This window comes from Dysidea avara, chromosome 4 (assembly GCF_963678975.1).
Source record: "Dysidea avara chromosome 4, odDysAvar1.4, whole genome shotgun sequence".
Classification (NCBI taxonomy): domain Eukaryota; kingdom Metazoa; phylum Porifera; class Demospongiae; order Dictyoceratida; family Dysideidae; genus Dysidea; species Dysidea avara.
The window spans coordinates 48,082,527-48,097,314 of record NC_089275.1 but is presented as its reverse complement, the minus strand read 5'-3'; the positions used below and the strand labels follow the sequence as shown (position 1 = coordinate 48,097,314).

Genomic DNA, 14,788 nt, shown 5'->3' with positions numbered 1-14,788 from the left:
ATCCCAGTGATTGTATACATTTTCCTCCTTTCTGTAGCTCTGATTGGAACTGATCATGACAGACAAGTGACATGCCTGCACATTTTTTATAATTACAATATCAGCATATAATTGGGAGCTGTGTGGAACTGTAATTACAGAGCAGTGTGTCAAGAATTTAAATATGGATGTTGCCATATTTTAGCAGATCTGTAAGAAGTGTTCTTCAGATAAATTGGTTCATGTAAACATTGTAGCAGACTTCTGACAAAAAGGCAGCATCCCACAATTCATTTCTTATTGAAGGAAGTTTAAAGCCACCGAAAGAACAGCTGAAGGCATGCAAGCTCAATAGTCATGGTCTTCACACACACACACACACACACACACACACACACACACACAGGTAGCTAGAAGACAAGGAGGAGGGCTGCCAACCATAGCGAAGGCAAAGGAATTATGAAAGGCTCCCTTATAAAGTAGGATGAAGTGGCCCCTACTTGCTAGACATTGGGTGACCTGCAGCTTGAATCCTGGGATTGGAGGGATTTTTTTCTATCTTTGACCCTTTTCTGTATCACATTATTTGCCCCAAGCCATGTAGTTCTGAAGTTTGTTTGGTCCGTATGTGTTAGATAATCCTAAGGCTGCAACACATGTTGCTGTCAGACCTTCAGTGCTGGTCACTGTAAAGTTGTAATACAAAGTGTAGCCATGATATTGAACTGAAATTAAAGAGCTGAGGAAGGGTAGTAAGACAGCTAATTGAGCCTTTCTCACTGGATAGTAGTATACAAAGAACATGTAACTTGCATTGGGTGAAAGAATAGTTAATATATGATTTGATATTATGTTTGTTGAGTTCAGCTAGAAGCCAACATGCTTTAGCTGTAGTCTTAGCAACCAGTACGTGTGTAAAGGTCAGCTAGCAGCCAATGTATTTGTGGCTGCAGTCTTAGCAACCAGTATGTGTGTAGAAGTCAGCTAGCAGCCAACATGTTTGTAGCTGTAGTCTTAGCAACCAGCTGGTATGTGAATAGAGTTCCACTAGCTGCAACATGTTTGTAGCTGTAGTCTTAGCAACCAGTATGTGTGTAGAGGTCAGCTAGCAGCCAATGTATTTGTAGCTGTAGTCTTAGCAACCAGCTGGTATGTGAGTAGAGTTCCGCTAGCAGCAACATGTTTGTAGCTGTAGTCTTAGTAACCAGTATGTGCACAGAGATCAGCTAGCAGCCAACATGTTTGTAGCTGTAGTCTTAGCAATCAGCTGGTATGTGAGTAGAGTTCCGCTAGCAGCAACATGTTTGTAGCTGTAGTCTTAGCAACCAGCTGGTATGTGAGTAGAGTTAACATTCTGCTATTAGCCAACATGCATGTTTGTAGTTGTAGTCTTAGTAACCAGTATGTGTGTAAAAATCGGCTAGCAGCCAACATGTTTGTAGTTGTAGTCTTAGTAACCAGTACGTGTGTAGAGTTCAGCTAGCAGTCAACATGTTTGTAGCTGTGCATCTATCAACAATCATGTTAAACCTATACCACATGTTTGCTGGCAACCTGCATAATATGCAAGTTGGTCTGCATTTGTCTAATTTATTAATCTGTCCTGGATTGGATATTCTTATGCAGTTGAATGCACTCATGCTTGAAAGCGTTGATATTTGTACAAAACAGTAGCATGTCCTGTTCACGTGACAATACAGCAGTGCAGGATATTTTATACGTCAGATATTGTCACAAACTGTTGTAACTTATAAACTGGCATCTGTATTTCAATTCACCAATTGCAAACACAGCAGAATTGCATGTAGTGGCACTGTCATGAGTAGTGGTGAAAGCGAACAATAACCTCCAACTATTGGTATCCATCATCCCATCTCTGGGTGGCTATCACATACTACTGTATTGTCCTGGTTTGTATGGTACATAGATCATCATAGCTCATTATTTCACCACATACGATAATGTATGCTAGAATATTGTATTTACAACTGGCCTTGTCTTATACTTATATAGGACTTAAGATGCATGCACCCAGCTATAATTATATAGAACAATGCTGTATTCATGATTGTCGTATTCCATATTCATAATAATACATGTCAAACTTGACATTATTTTCTGTGATTTCTTTACAAACCTCAGCAACGTAAAGAATTTTATGACGCTACTTGAAACGCTACAGGAATTATATATGTAGAAAGGTCACAACTTGACTGTAAGTGATTGTGAACTATATAGGCTACTAGCTTTTCCACAGAATTCAACATTCTCCTTGAGAGTATCAATTTCTTACCTAAAGAATTACAACACATGGCTTATAAAACAGAAAATTGTGTACAAGTCATGCAGTGTCTGTGCTTATAGACTTTTAAAGGTCAACATAACATGTGCACTAGTGCATGTAAAGATTTTACATTGCTGGGATGCTAAGGAGGTCTGGAGCAGATTAGTGAAATTGACAAAATTTATCAACGTGTAGAAAACTGCTGCAAGGTGATGTTGCTCTGGGGACAGAGTAACATAAAGATGCTAGTACCCACACATACATGCACACATTCAGGCACACAAGTCCATTTCTATGATGCAGTGGATGGGTTCATAAGGAGCACTCATTTCTGGGAATATTTTATCTACTACTCCTCTTTCCTACTGCACAATTTTATTTATCTCCTTTCCAAAATAAAGTCATCATGAATGCCTCGCTCTAGCCATGTTTGGGACCTTTGTGTGTTTACTACAATGAGAAGTGACAGTTAACACTGCATTTACATTAGCAAGATAGCACTGTTCAGTTCGACTTAGTGTGGCTGCTGCTCACACTGCACAGTCTTACTCGCTTAGTCACCTGGTTTGTACACTGTAATTATTAGTAGTGAATTTCACTAATTTCTGCCACAATAATCACTATTTTTTGTGTAGTGACGTTCACTACATGGTAGTGACATTCACTACAAAATTAGTAGCGAACGTCACTACACAAAAATAGTGAGTATTGTGGCAGACATTAGTAGTGACGTTCACTACATTTAGTAGTGACCCTCACTAGTTAGTTTTTATTGTGTATAAACACACAATTAAATAATTATCGCTGAACTTGCTAAAATTTTAGCAGCTGTTGTTTTCCAAGCTCAATTACTGCTTTTCTATTTGAAATCTTTAATCCCCACAAGAGCAACGAATGGAGAAAGACTACAGAAATGGTAACACGTATCAAAGTAATGCAATTGCCACGATAGGAAACAATGCTGTAGCTGTTTCATGGCTTTCTTTCTTGCCAAACAGTGTTTATGCGTTTCTTATTCACACTACAGCATGTTGAGTTCTAAAAATTTAATTTAATGCACTTGATGAATAACTACCATAGTGTACCGTCCTGGCCAGGTGAAACAAACAATCACGTGGGTTTGATCATTCAGTTGAGCACGGTATGGCCACCACAGTAAACTGTTGACATTGTAAAGTTGAAATTGCTGGTTGGGATAATTTGTCACTGAAGGCATGAATATGTAGTGAACATAAGGCAGAGTGCTATTGCCGCTATTTTGCAACATTTAAGGCAGATGTCACTTCTGCACAATGTACAGCCATAGAAGTGTACGAAAGGAAAAATTAACTTCGACACATTACCAATTTAATGAGCAAGTAGCAGTGTTTAGATAGATGCACACACTATGCCAAAATGTTTCTGTATTGTATCTAGCTACTGTCTAATGTCACATTTTTTTGTGTGCGGATGTTTGATTGGGTTCAAGGCTCTACTGAATATGGAGTCTCACTCCTAGAAATACTGCCAACTTGAGAGCTCTGCACCTATCAATAATAGTATTATGTCCTATCCCATCCCTCCCGGGCAATGTGGGGACTGAGGCCGGGGAATTTGAATGTTTAAATATCCGACATGTCAGGCGTCAGTTAGTCTAATACCCACCCCACTCTGCGCTTATAAAAGTGTTGCCCCACCTACCACCAAGCGGGCAAATGAGGCGAAATTCCAGCCCCAGGTGTGGGGGTTTAGACGAGAAGATCAAGATATTTTATAAGTAGGAGATTAGACCAAGTGGATTAGATCTATAATTTTGCCCCAAGGTTGGGGAATTAGACTCAGCTTTTGCATCAAATCCACGTCAAATGCCTCACATTTTATCTATTCTTTTCTTATTTATTACCCGGTGGGGCCGGGAAGGGGGGCTGGGTGCACAATCTCCCTGAGACCTAATAATAAACTCGACTTACTTACTCTAGCATCACATAGCACGCAGCGTCGATCTCCTTCGGACGGTCTCGTCCATGTGTGGCCTTGACCTCGGCCCACCCTCAGCCACTCATCTCGAGCTCATCTTTTCTTGCTACGCCCGAATGGACATAAATCACGTGGTCATTCACGTGAGTTGCCACGAGGCACCCTGAGACACCGAGGAAAAATTTTGAGGAGGAGATACAGCAAGGAAGGCATTAGGCTACGGAGCTGCATCTTCGTTATACTTGATGTACCTATGAGGTAAATGTTCATATCTTAGTGTTATTATCAATACCAGTATTGTACAGTTACTAATTACAACGCGGGGGGACTTCTATGCTGATATGCACCGCGAAGTTACCACAGAGGGACAGAACGAATTCTTGAACAACTGGAAGAGGAATAGAAAGGTGTGTATGCATTCCTGGGTGCTTGATATTTTGCTAATTGCATTTTTTCAGAGATGTGAGCTGTGCATCATGTATATATCATACATGGCACTTTTGTATGTCAGAGCATAGTGAGTGTGTGTATACCTACATTTATATTTTGTGTTTATTAAGCCTTAAGCATGCACATGTTGCGTACAAATGCAGTACAGAATAAGGTGTTCTGTAGGCTAGCTATCAACCTCTGCCAGTACTTGTCTGTACATGTGTAGCGTGTTTATTTCTGTTTAACTTTTGTATACTGTGAGTGTGTGTGAGAGAGACTGCACAGCCAGGTGGATAGAGCATCAGCTAGTAACTGTTCTTGTCTCACTTAGCGGTGTTGGGGTTGTTGTGGAACTTGGGTTCGGTGACCTCTGTATCAGACTTGGACATTCCTCCTGCAAGTTAATAGTCCAGCTCCAAGAGAATTTACCTGTGAATGCAAGACTTGCAAGTGCTTTAGTGGTATATAGGCAGGTTCACTGGACAGCAATAGTTGTGTTTTGATTTGCATACTACAGTAGGCTTTACTTTGTGTGTGTGTTTGGTGTAGTGTAATGTAGTGTTACTTTATTTAGAAGTGATTACCAATGTCTTCAATCACTTTAGAATGTGCCAACTTGTAGATGTGAGAATGTGGGCTAGTAGTACTCTACAACTGGAGTGAGGATGTCAAATGGAGTGAGGACGTTGGCCAGCAAAACTTAGATTGTTTGTAAATAATGTAAGTAGTGTTACTTATTTAGAAGTGATTACCAATGTCTTCAATCACTTTAGAATGTGCCAACTTGTAGATGTGAGAATGTGGGCTAGTAATACTCTACAACTGGAGTGAGGATGTCAAATGGAGTGAGGACGTTGGCCAGCAAAACTTAGATTGTTTGTAAATAATGTAAGTAGTGTTACTTATTTAGAAGTGAGTACCAATGTCTTCAATCACTTTAGAATGTGCCAACTTGTAGATGTGAGAATATTGGCCATGAATACTCTTCAACCAGAGTGAGGACATTGACAAGCAAAACTTAGATTGTTTGTTAACAATGTAAGTAGTGTTACTTATTTAGAAGTGAGTACCAATGTCTTCAATCACTTTAGAATGTGCCAACTTGTAGATGTAAGAATGTGGGCTAGTATAGTACTCTACGACTGGAGTGAGGATGTCAAATGGAGTGAGGACGTTGGCCAGCAAAACTTAGATTGTTTGTAAACAATGTAAGTAGTGTTACTTATTTAGAAGTGATTACCAATGTCTTCAATCACTTTAGAATGTGCCAACTTGTAGATGTGAGAATGTGGGCTAGTATAGTACTCTACGACTGGAGTGAGGATGTCAAATGGAGTGAGGACGTTGGCCAGCAAAACTTAGATTGTTTGTAAACAATGTAAGTAGTGTTACTTATTTAGAAGTGATTACCAATGTCTTCAATCACTTTAGAATGTGCCAACTTGTAGATGTGAGAATATTGGCCATGAATACTCTTCAACCAGAGTGAGGACATTGACAAGCAAATCTTAGATTGTTTGTTAACAATGTAAGTGGTGTTACTTATTTAGAAGTGAGTACCAATGTCTTCAATCACTTTAGAATGTGCCAACTTGTAGATGTGAGAATGTGGGCTAGTAGTACTCTACGACTGGAGTGAGGACGTTGGCCAGCAAAACTTAGATTGTTTGTAAATAATGTAAGTAGTGTTACTTATTTAGAAGTGATTAACAATGTCTTCAATCACTTTAGAATGTGCCAACTTGAAGATGTGAGAATGTGGGCTAGTAGTACTCTACGACTGGAGTGAGGATGTCAAATGGAGTGAGGACGTTGGCCAGCAAAACTTAGATTGTTAACAATGTAAGTAGTGTTACTTATTTAGAAGTGATTACCAATGTCTTCAATCACTTTAGAATGTGCCAACTTGTAGATGTGAGAATATTGGCCATGAATACTCTTCAACCAGAGTGAGGACATTGACAAGCAAAACTTAGATTGTTTGTAAACAATGTAAGTAGTGTTACTTATTTAGAAGTGATTACCAATGTCTACAACCACTTTAGAATGTGCCAACTTGTAGATGTGAGAATGTGGGCTAGGAATACTCTACGACTGGAGTGAAGATGCCAAGTGGAGTGAGGACGTTGGCCAGCAAAACTTAGATTGTTTGTAAACAATGTAAGTAGTATTACTTATTTAGAAGTGATTACCAATGTCTACAATCACTTTAGAATGGGCCAACTTGTAGACGTAAGGACGTGGGCCAGGACTACTCTTAACAACTGGAGTGAGGCCGTCAACTGAAGTGATGCTCAAGGTTGGCCAGCAAAACTTAGATCGAGTTTAAAGAATTCTGTTGCAATGTAAGTAACGTTACTTATTTAGAAGTGATTACCTACATTTTAATCATTTTAGAATGTGCCAACAACTTTACAATATGAAAGAACTTCTTCAACTAACGGATGTAGCAGGGTGAATGGACTTACAGCCAGCAGAGAGTACACAACTGATGAGAACAATAATTTTATGCGTGAAAATAATTATTTTTATAAAAACCGTATAATTTAATACGCAAATATTAAAGCTGATATGCAATGATTAGTTAAATGCGGATCGCGCTGAGAAGCAACACGGGTTACGTCCTCGGTTATGGCTACGATCGTTCCAAGGAACTGTTGCTTGTTCGGAAATAGACCATTTAATCGCCGCATCATCAATGTCATAATCGGTGAGTATGAATTTATTGTGTCTCATCTCGGTTATAATCGGATATATTTTCGGATAAGCAATTGTGGGTCTTTCTGGTTTAGGGTTTTACCGAACACAACGAAAACTCGCTATTAATCTAACAATTTATCAGTACCGACTTTGCGTCGTACGTTTCCTGTGAATTTTATTTCAAGATTTTCATCTTGCAGTGTATCCAAGACACCATCTGACCATTTTTTGACATATTAGCTAATCTCATACTTAAAAATGTAACTCAGCGGACTGATCAGATAGCGGTTGTGTGTGACACATAGTAGAAATACTCGGCTTTTGTCTTGGATATCATTGTGGTCTGCCCTTGGTAACTCTAGCCATGTCTTAATCCATCACCCTGATCCATCCTCATTTAAACAACTGGTATCACATGAGGAGGACACAAATTGTGTACAGATACATAAATTAATATCCTGGACTTAATTACTTATGAATTCTGAGGGACTGCTATATATGTGACCGGGCCTGCGATAATAGGGCATGTGGGCACATGATTTTTGCCTACTTTTTCACACTTTCATCACTCATACCTTTTTGGACCATTATGCTATGACATTGCAATTTTCAGCTTGTAGTAAGCATTTAATTGGCATCATGATGCAAGTTACAGAATGGAAATATACTTTTCCAGTACTGAGATATCACCTGTAGAGTGATTGGGTGTAGTTTGTGCCCACATGCCCTGTTTTCGCAGGCCCGGTCACATATGTATATAATTATATTAGAGTGCATGTGGCTGTTGTCTTGATTATACCCAATAAAGCTTAAGCATCTGATTATAATTGCATTTATGTGCCAACACACACACACACACACACACACACACACACACACACACACACACACACACACACACACACACACACACACACACACACACACACACACACACACACCCACACACTGTACTGTACTGGTCATGAACTGCCTTATTGGTAGGTTGTCCCGTTGGTGATTGTACTTGGTTGTATTTGCCCCGGGCCTAGTAAATAAATAAAATAAATAAATAAAAAAACACCTAATCCCTACTCTTCAGTCTATAGCATTAGGGATTAGATGTCCACTAGTATATCTGCAGGTATAGGCAACCTCCCTTGTTTCACAACTTTCAGCTGTTCCTTTGTTTCCCTGCTTTTTTTTGTTTTTTAATCCCTAATCCAGCTTAAAATTCCTAATTTTTCCTTCTACTTGTTGTATAATAGTGAAGTGCTATATTAAACTGACAAGATGAATATTGTTCAGCTGAGCTCACTTTTGTAAACTCTAGAAAGTTCAATGTCAGTACTTCATGCATATACTGCACTTTAAGGTTGTTAAGGTATAACCAAGCCCAAAAGTGCCTTCAGTTAGCTAGTTCAGTGTGACCCTAAATGCTTCCAACAGATTGCTACAAAATTTTAATTTTTTTTAATTCAATGGAATTGACTAACGGTCTGATGCCTTCAGACAAGCATAACTCATTAACTGCTAAAGCTACAGGCCTGATTTTTTCACTGTTCAATGTCACTTTGTCCTGAGATGTGCTTTTTAGCATACCGCAGTATGTGCAATGAAGCATTCAAAGGCATCACCTTTGTCCTCCTTTGTGTCCCATTTCTTTTTGCTGACAGCTAAAGGTGTCAATTCGTGGTAGCGCGATGGCTTCCCTATATGGGAATTGTCATATTTTCCATGGTGCCTGGATTGATTGCGGAGGTATTTCTCCTACTGTTCTTAAATATCTTTTAGCGTTGTAAAACGGGCTTAACATAGCTCAAAGCAAAGCATATGGTCACTGTCACTTTCGAGTTAATAATTGATAGCTGGGGCACTTGAATCATCCATATTGTCATGGTGACTAGATTGATTGCAGAGATGCTTCTCCTACCTGTTCTTCGTCTGTAGCACTGTGTAATGGGCTGAACATAGCTGAAAACAAAGCATAATAGCCACATCACTTTCAAGTCAGTCTGGTGCCATCCTTTCTTTTGATGCAGTATGCATGGGTTCATCAGTCATAATATTGTTACAAAATACTGTATTTGACCGGTTAATAGCCGCGGCTCACATAATAGTTGCCCCCCGGATAGTAGCCGCTTGAATTACTGTCATAAGAGCCACCCTCGGATAAGAGCTGCGGCTTGCATCTGAATATGCTGATTTAAGTGCTGATGACACACGTTTGAAGGAGAAACTAAGCAAAGAAGTTATTTTAAGCCTGGAAATAGCATTTCTGAGAGGAGCCAAGTGGATTAACAGTATTAAAGGATGATTATACAAGGTCAGCCGTTTGAAAATCCGTATAAACACTGCAGGTTACTGCCACACAAGCTCATAGTAGCCGCCCTCAGATAGTAGCCACCTTTGCATAGTACCTGCATCATTTTAAAGTTATAGTATCCGTGGCTATTAACCGGTAAAATACAGTAAGTATAAGGAAAAATTACAGTACATATAATGCACACACCATGGACTTACCTTTAAGTTGTATCTTATTTCTTTTCTTGCCAGAGCAAAATGTTGACTTGTAGTAGTACATCTATTAAAATTCAGCTGTAGTTTTTAACCACATCTCCACCAGTTGAAGTAAGCAGATTGTTAGCTTCTTCATGTTTAGGACTGTGTATTGGGTAGAACATAATAGCATGTACATACCTTACAGTAGGTTCCTGGTAACATACATGTCACATGGTTAACATTTACAGTAGGGTAAGGAAAACTGTCCCAGGTAGTCTATTAGAGTAACCCATGGCCAGTTAGTAAAACCTTGACAGTGGAGTAGGATTACCTCAAATGTAGTCACAAGCAATAAAATTATGTAGATGTACATATGTGTATACAGTATTTGTATACAAATAATCATATGTGTGCAATATTAGGAAGGGGAATGCAAAAAACTTGTACGTCATGTGGGCAGAAATGCTACATCAGCCATGGCAAGTGTAGTAAATGTAAAACGAAGTTTATTTCCAAGAAGCAACCCGTGTCACCATCAAAACTACAACAGAAGCACATGGGTCCAATATGGAAAGGACTAATGTTGAAGGTTTGCAAGTGTTTCCAATTTCTACATTAGTTGTTATTACATATCTGTCTGTCATGTCAAAATTGGCTCCTTAAAGGTGTTGGGACTGTTAAGCAAGCTCTGACATTAAAATTGTTGTTTCATGACACATTTACTAGGATTATTTTCCATGCGCATTGTGTGTAAGACAGAGTCTTTTATACGTATTTGATAATGGCGACCAATTAATTACATGTGTACATAACCATTGTATATGTGACTAGCATTGATGTAGGTGTGGTTACGTATAGCTACCACATTTTGTATGATTTTGGCATGAGACCAACAGCTACAAAAGTATGTAAAAGGAAGTTACAATAACATATTACTATAATGGCTGCTATCAGAAGAAGTGTGGTTTTAAGCAATAAAGCAACTGTGCACTGTAGCTCTTAAGTTTAAGATTTCTAATCTACTGTGGCTATAATAAACATTGTGTGATCATTCATACATACATATGTGTCATCAAATACAATCATACACATATATGTGCATCATTTCATGTTTCCTGTGAATGTGATGTGTTGTAAAACATTTATGTAAGGAGCATTTTATTGTCCTCAATATGAGGAGCAGTATTTGTAAGGTCAATAACTTATGTGCATGATTTCCAATATACACGTAGGCTCTTCAGCTGCACAATGGTCAATATGACATAGCAATACTGGCGTACAATCACAATCGCAAACAGGACAATGTGATAACATTTGGGACACCTGGGACAGGGAATAATTTCTTAAATGATCATTCAGATGTTGTGGGCATGTTCTTATGATGAAAAATAGTAAGATGTGATATGTATATTTGTATGTACACTGTGGCACTGTGTATGTGTATTTTCCATTCTTCTTATATAGTGGCTGGCAATGGACCGTCTACTTCTCAACAACCTCAAGAGAATAGTAAGTATTTATGCTGATGACGACACTACATATTTACTTCAATATTACGTAGTGTCTGGTGATGTAATCCCTACAATGAATGGTAAGTATTTATGCTGATAATGACACTACATATTTACTTCAATATTACGTAGTGTCTGGTGATGTAATCCCTCCAAGGAATGGTAAGTATTTATGCTGATGACGACACTACATATTTACTTCAATATTACGTAGTGTCTGGTGATGTAATCCCTACAATGAATGGTAAGTATTTATGCTGATAATGACACTACATATTTACTTCAATATTACATAGTGTCTGGTGATGTAATCCCTCCAAGGAATGGTAAGTATTTATGCTGATAATGACACTACATATTTACTTCAATATTACGTAGTGTCTGGTGTTGTAATCCCTACAATGAATGGTAAGTATTTATGCTGATAATGACACTACATATTTACTTCAATATTACGTAGTGTCTGGTGTTGTAATCCCTCCAAGGAATGGTAAGTATTTATGCTGATAATGACACTACATATTTACTTCAATATTACGTAGTGTCTGGTGATGTAATCCCTCCAAGGAATGGTAAGTATTTATGCTGATAATGACACTACATATTTACTTCAATATTACGTAGTGTCTGGTGATGGGATGCCTCTAAGGAATGGTAAGTACTCATGCTAACAACAACACTACATATTTACTTCAATATTATGTAGTGTCTGGTGATGTAATCCCTCCAAGGAATGGTAAGTATTTATGCTAGTAAAGACGCTACATAATTGTTTCAATATTATGTGGTATCTGGTGATGGACTGCTTCCAGTGAACGGTCAGTATTTACAAAGACACTAAGAATGGCAAAATCAAATTAACACCACAAGTGGATAGCTACACTATCGTATTACTGTTGACACTCAGTACTACTCAAACTGCTTGAGTCTGGTTATAACAGATGTCTTTTCTGGGTGGTGTGGAGAGCTCGAATGGCAGTTTCTGGACCTGGCTTGGCAAAAATCAGTGGTTTACTGGTGATAATGTTGGCCAGACATTGTTTCTGTTGATTTTGCTACATATCGGTCACTAAGGAGCCAGCACAGCCCTATAATCTTGTGACTGGACTCCAATCATGGTCTGCCTCCAATTTGAAGTCTATTTCGTGCCCCCACCATCCCCCACACCTTTTGAGCACTCGTGATACTAATTTGCTCGTCCAACTGCTCAGATTTTCTATATTATTTGGCAAGAAACTACAAGCAGCTACTAGCAACCACCTTGTTGCTATGTAAAATAGCAACCCTTAGCAACCACCTCGTTGCTATGGTAAAGGGTGCTATTCCTTGTAGTAAAACTCTAAACTCTATAGCTAGTTGTCAAGTAAGTAAAATCACAATAGCCAACATGGATAGATAATATGCAGTAGTATTGCAGATTATTTCTGTTAAGGCTAGTTCTGTTGGCTAATCATTTCAATGGTACATAATTTTTTGTTAATTTTACTCAGTGACTGTCAATGTTGTGAGCACTACAAGAGGCTGGACAATGTCACAAGATCGAAGTATGTCATAACTGTGTACCACTTGTATGTATCATCCAATCATCATTCAGGTAAAAAGAGAAGATGTCGTTGTGGTCTGTGTGAGGGATGTAAAGCCAGTAACTGTAACATTTGTAAATATTGTAAAATACCAACACTAAAGAGGCATAAAACATGTATGTATGTTTTTAAGTTGATCAATTAAAGTTGACAAAATACAATATTCATTTAATACTTCTATAATGATTTGATTCAACGAAAATATAATTTAATTGTCAGTCTTGTTATCACTACTGCTGCATGCATAATCCCATTGTTCATATTTTAACTCCTCCTGCTCACGGAGATCTTCTACAGTTCTATCGTGGAATAACATTGCTCCTTCTTTCAACATTTCCACAGCTCCAGCTTTTGCTATTCTTAGGATGGCAATTTTTCCCAGGAGAAATCTTTTCTATACTCTTACACTGATATCAGCCGAGTGTAGTATCCTAAGTGTGATAATTATATAGATACAAGTGCATCATCATCAGTCATTTATACAAAACAAAAATTTTACGTGTTGTATAGTTAAGTATATACACATCATAGAATATCTTAAGTAAATTAAGCATTAATATAGAGTGCTATATGATGTACGAACCTCAAGTTCTACTATCACCATCATCGTGCTATTGATCATGGTTAGTTTCAACTGTGCACAGCATACTTTCAGTCACTGCAAGTAACAACATAATTATATACATAATAGCATGGAGTAGTACACATGTATTATATGTTTATATGATTATAATAGCACAAATAATACTTATAATAATTATAGACATTTCAAAAGTGTCTTGCTGAATTAATATCAGTAAATTCAATATTATACTTTTGGGACCTGCATGGTATTATGAGACTAAATTTTTTACTCTCACATCACTACAGATATGCGACCGGATTTACGAAAAGGGGTCTTCCACACACATCCAATTTACCAACTTTTGACAATTCATAACTTCAGACTAGAAAGTTATATTATCTTGAAAATTGGTCAGTAGTGACCACCAACATAGGTTATTGGATGGAGAAAATTTCAGGTTTGTATCTGTCTTGAACACTAAGTTATGGTCTTCCACGTTCATACAATTGGATGTGTGTGGAAGACCTTTTATAATATTCACTAGCCATATCATGCCACAGGCTCCTTTTCACAAGTTGACTTCTAACTATGAAGATGTATGCCAGCCACTGGGCACCTTAAACTGCCACTAGCCAGCTGGTAGTTGCCAGATGTTTTTATAATGTACAGATGATCTTAAATAATCTTTACTAGACTACTGTTAATTAGACTCCTATCCATTGGCAAGGGCATGTACAAAAGTAATAAAGTCAGTCTTGCAATACAATAATTAGCTCATAAACGTGGGTGTAACTAATCACTGGACTGGATTACTGGACTGGAACATTGGACTGGACTACTGGACTGACATATTTTGGGTTTTTACACATTCTGAGGTTGGTTTTATTGATTCCTGCTAACCAAGGGCCTTCAGAAAACTTGCAGTCTGTTACTAAAATGATGAGTATGAGGAGTGGGAGTAAGCAAAAACTGACTTCTAGTGATTTCACTTCTATTTATTATGTTCTTCTACAGTACATACACCTATACTACTTATCAGTATGCTACAGGGAATATGCTAGTTATAGTTAACCAATTGGAGATAGTAGCAAGCTTGTACAATGCTAATAAATTTGGTCACATATTATAGTACGCCAACCAGCACATGTAAGAACTAATCATGATAGCAGAAAAAACTCTACAGTTGTGTAATGAGTTTGTATATTACATGTAGGAACAAATTTAGCTACAATAGATTATCTTAGGAAGGATAGGTTGTGTCCCAGGGGTCTGAGCTATTTAGTTCAAGGATACAGTG

At 38.1% G+C, this 14,788-nt stretch overlaps 2 protein-coding genes and 1 long non-coding RNA gene across 21 annotated transcripts in view; 2 read left to right on the top strand and 1 right to left on the bottom strand.

The window, feature by feature from the left end:
• LOC136252576 (uncharacterized) overlaps positions 1–188 on the top strand; it is a 102,045-nt gene extending 101,857 nt beyond the window's left edge. For all 9 annotated transcript variants that reach the window (XR_010699680.1, XR_010699679.1, XR_010699678.1 and 6 more), the window contains one exon: positions 38–188. This is a non-coding gene — a long non-coding RNA (uncharacterized lncRNA). The remainder of the gene's footprint in view (positions 1–37) is intronic.
• Positions 1–14,788, bottom strand: part of LOC136252573 (ATPase inhibitor mai-1, mitochondrial-like) — a 158,738-nt gene that overhangs the window by 138,308 nt on the left and 5,642 nt on the right. For 3 of the 11 annotated variants that reach the window (XR_010699675.1, XR_010699674.1, XR_010699672.1), the window contains 2 exons: positions 13,510–13,584; positions 13,073–13,357 (listed from right to left, as the gene is read on the bottom strand). The exons of 3 other annotated variants lie outside the window; for them this stretch is intronic. The gene's annotated coding sequence lies outside the window, so the exon portion shown is untranslated. 5 more of the 11 variants (XR_010699671.1, XR_010699667.1, XR_010699669.1 and 2 more) reach the window with 5 other exon arrangements.
• On the top strand, positions 6,233–13,089 carry LOC136252570 (uncharacterized). Its single transcript, XM_066045060.1, has 18 exons — positions 6,233–6,329; positions 6,383–6,493; positions 6,547–6,811; positions 6,865–6,996; positions 7,049–7,361; positions 10,255–10,421; positions 11,065–11,223; positions 11,297–11,341; positions 11,476–11,505; positions 11,558–11,587; positions 11,640–11,669; positions 11,722–11,751; positions 11,804–11,833; positions 11,886–11,915; positions 11,968–11,997; positions 12,050–12,079; positions 12,834–12,887; positions 12,938–13,089. The coding sequence occupies exons 7-18, from the start codon at positions 11,211–11,213 to the stop codon at positions 13,069–13,071; spliced, it is 486 nt and encodes a 161-aa protein (XP_065901132.1). The 5' UTR covers positions 6,233–6,329; positions 6,383–6,493; positions 6,547–6,811; positions 6,865–6,996; positions 7,049–7,361; positions 10,255–10,421; positions 11,065–11,210; the 3' UTR covers positions 13,072–13,089.

Excerpts from the sequence above, each read along its gene's own strand:
- LOC136252570 (XM_066045060.1), top strand. Across the intron at positions 11,670-11,721 it reads TGTAATCCCTCCAAGGAATG|TGTCTGGTGTTGTAATCCCT; the intron begins GTAAGTATTTAT and ends AATATTACGTAG. Across the intron at positions 11,998-12,049 it reads TGGGATGCCTCTAAGGAATG|TGTCTGGTGATGTAATCCCT; the intron begins GTAAGTACTCAT and ends AATATTATGTAG.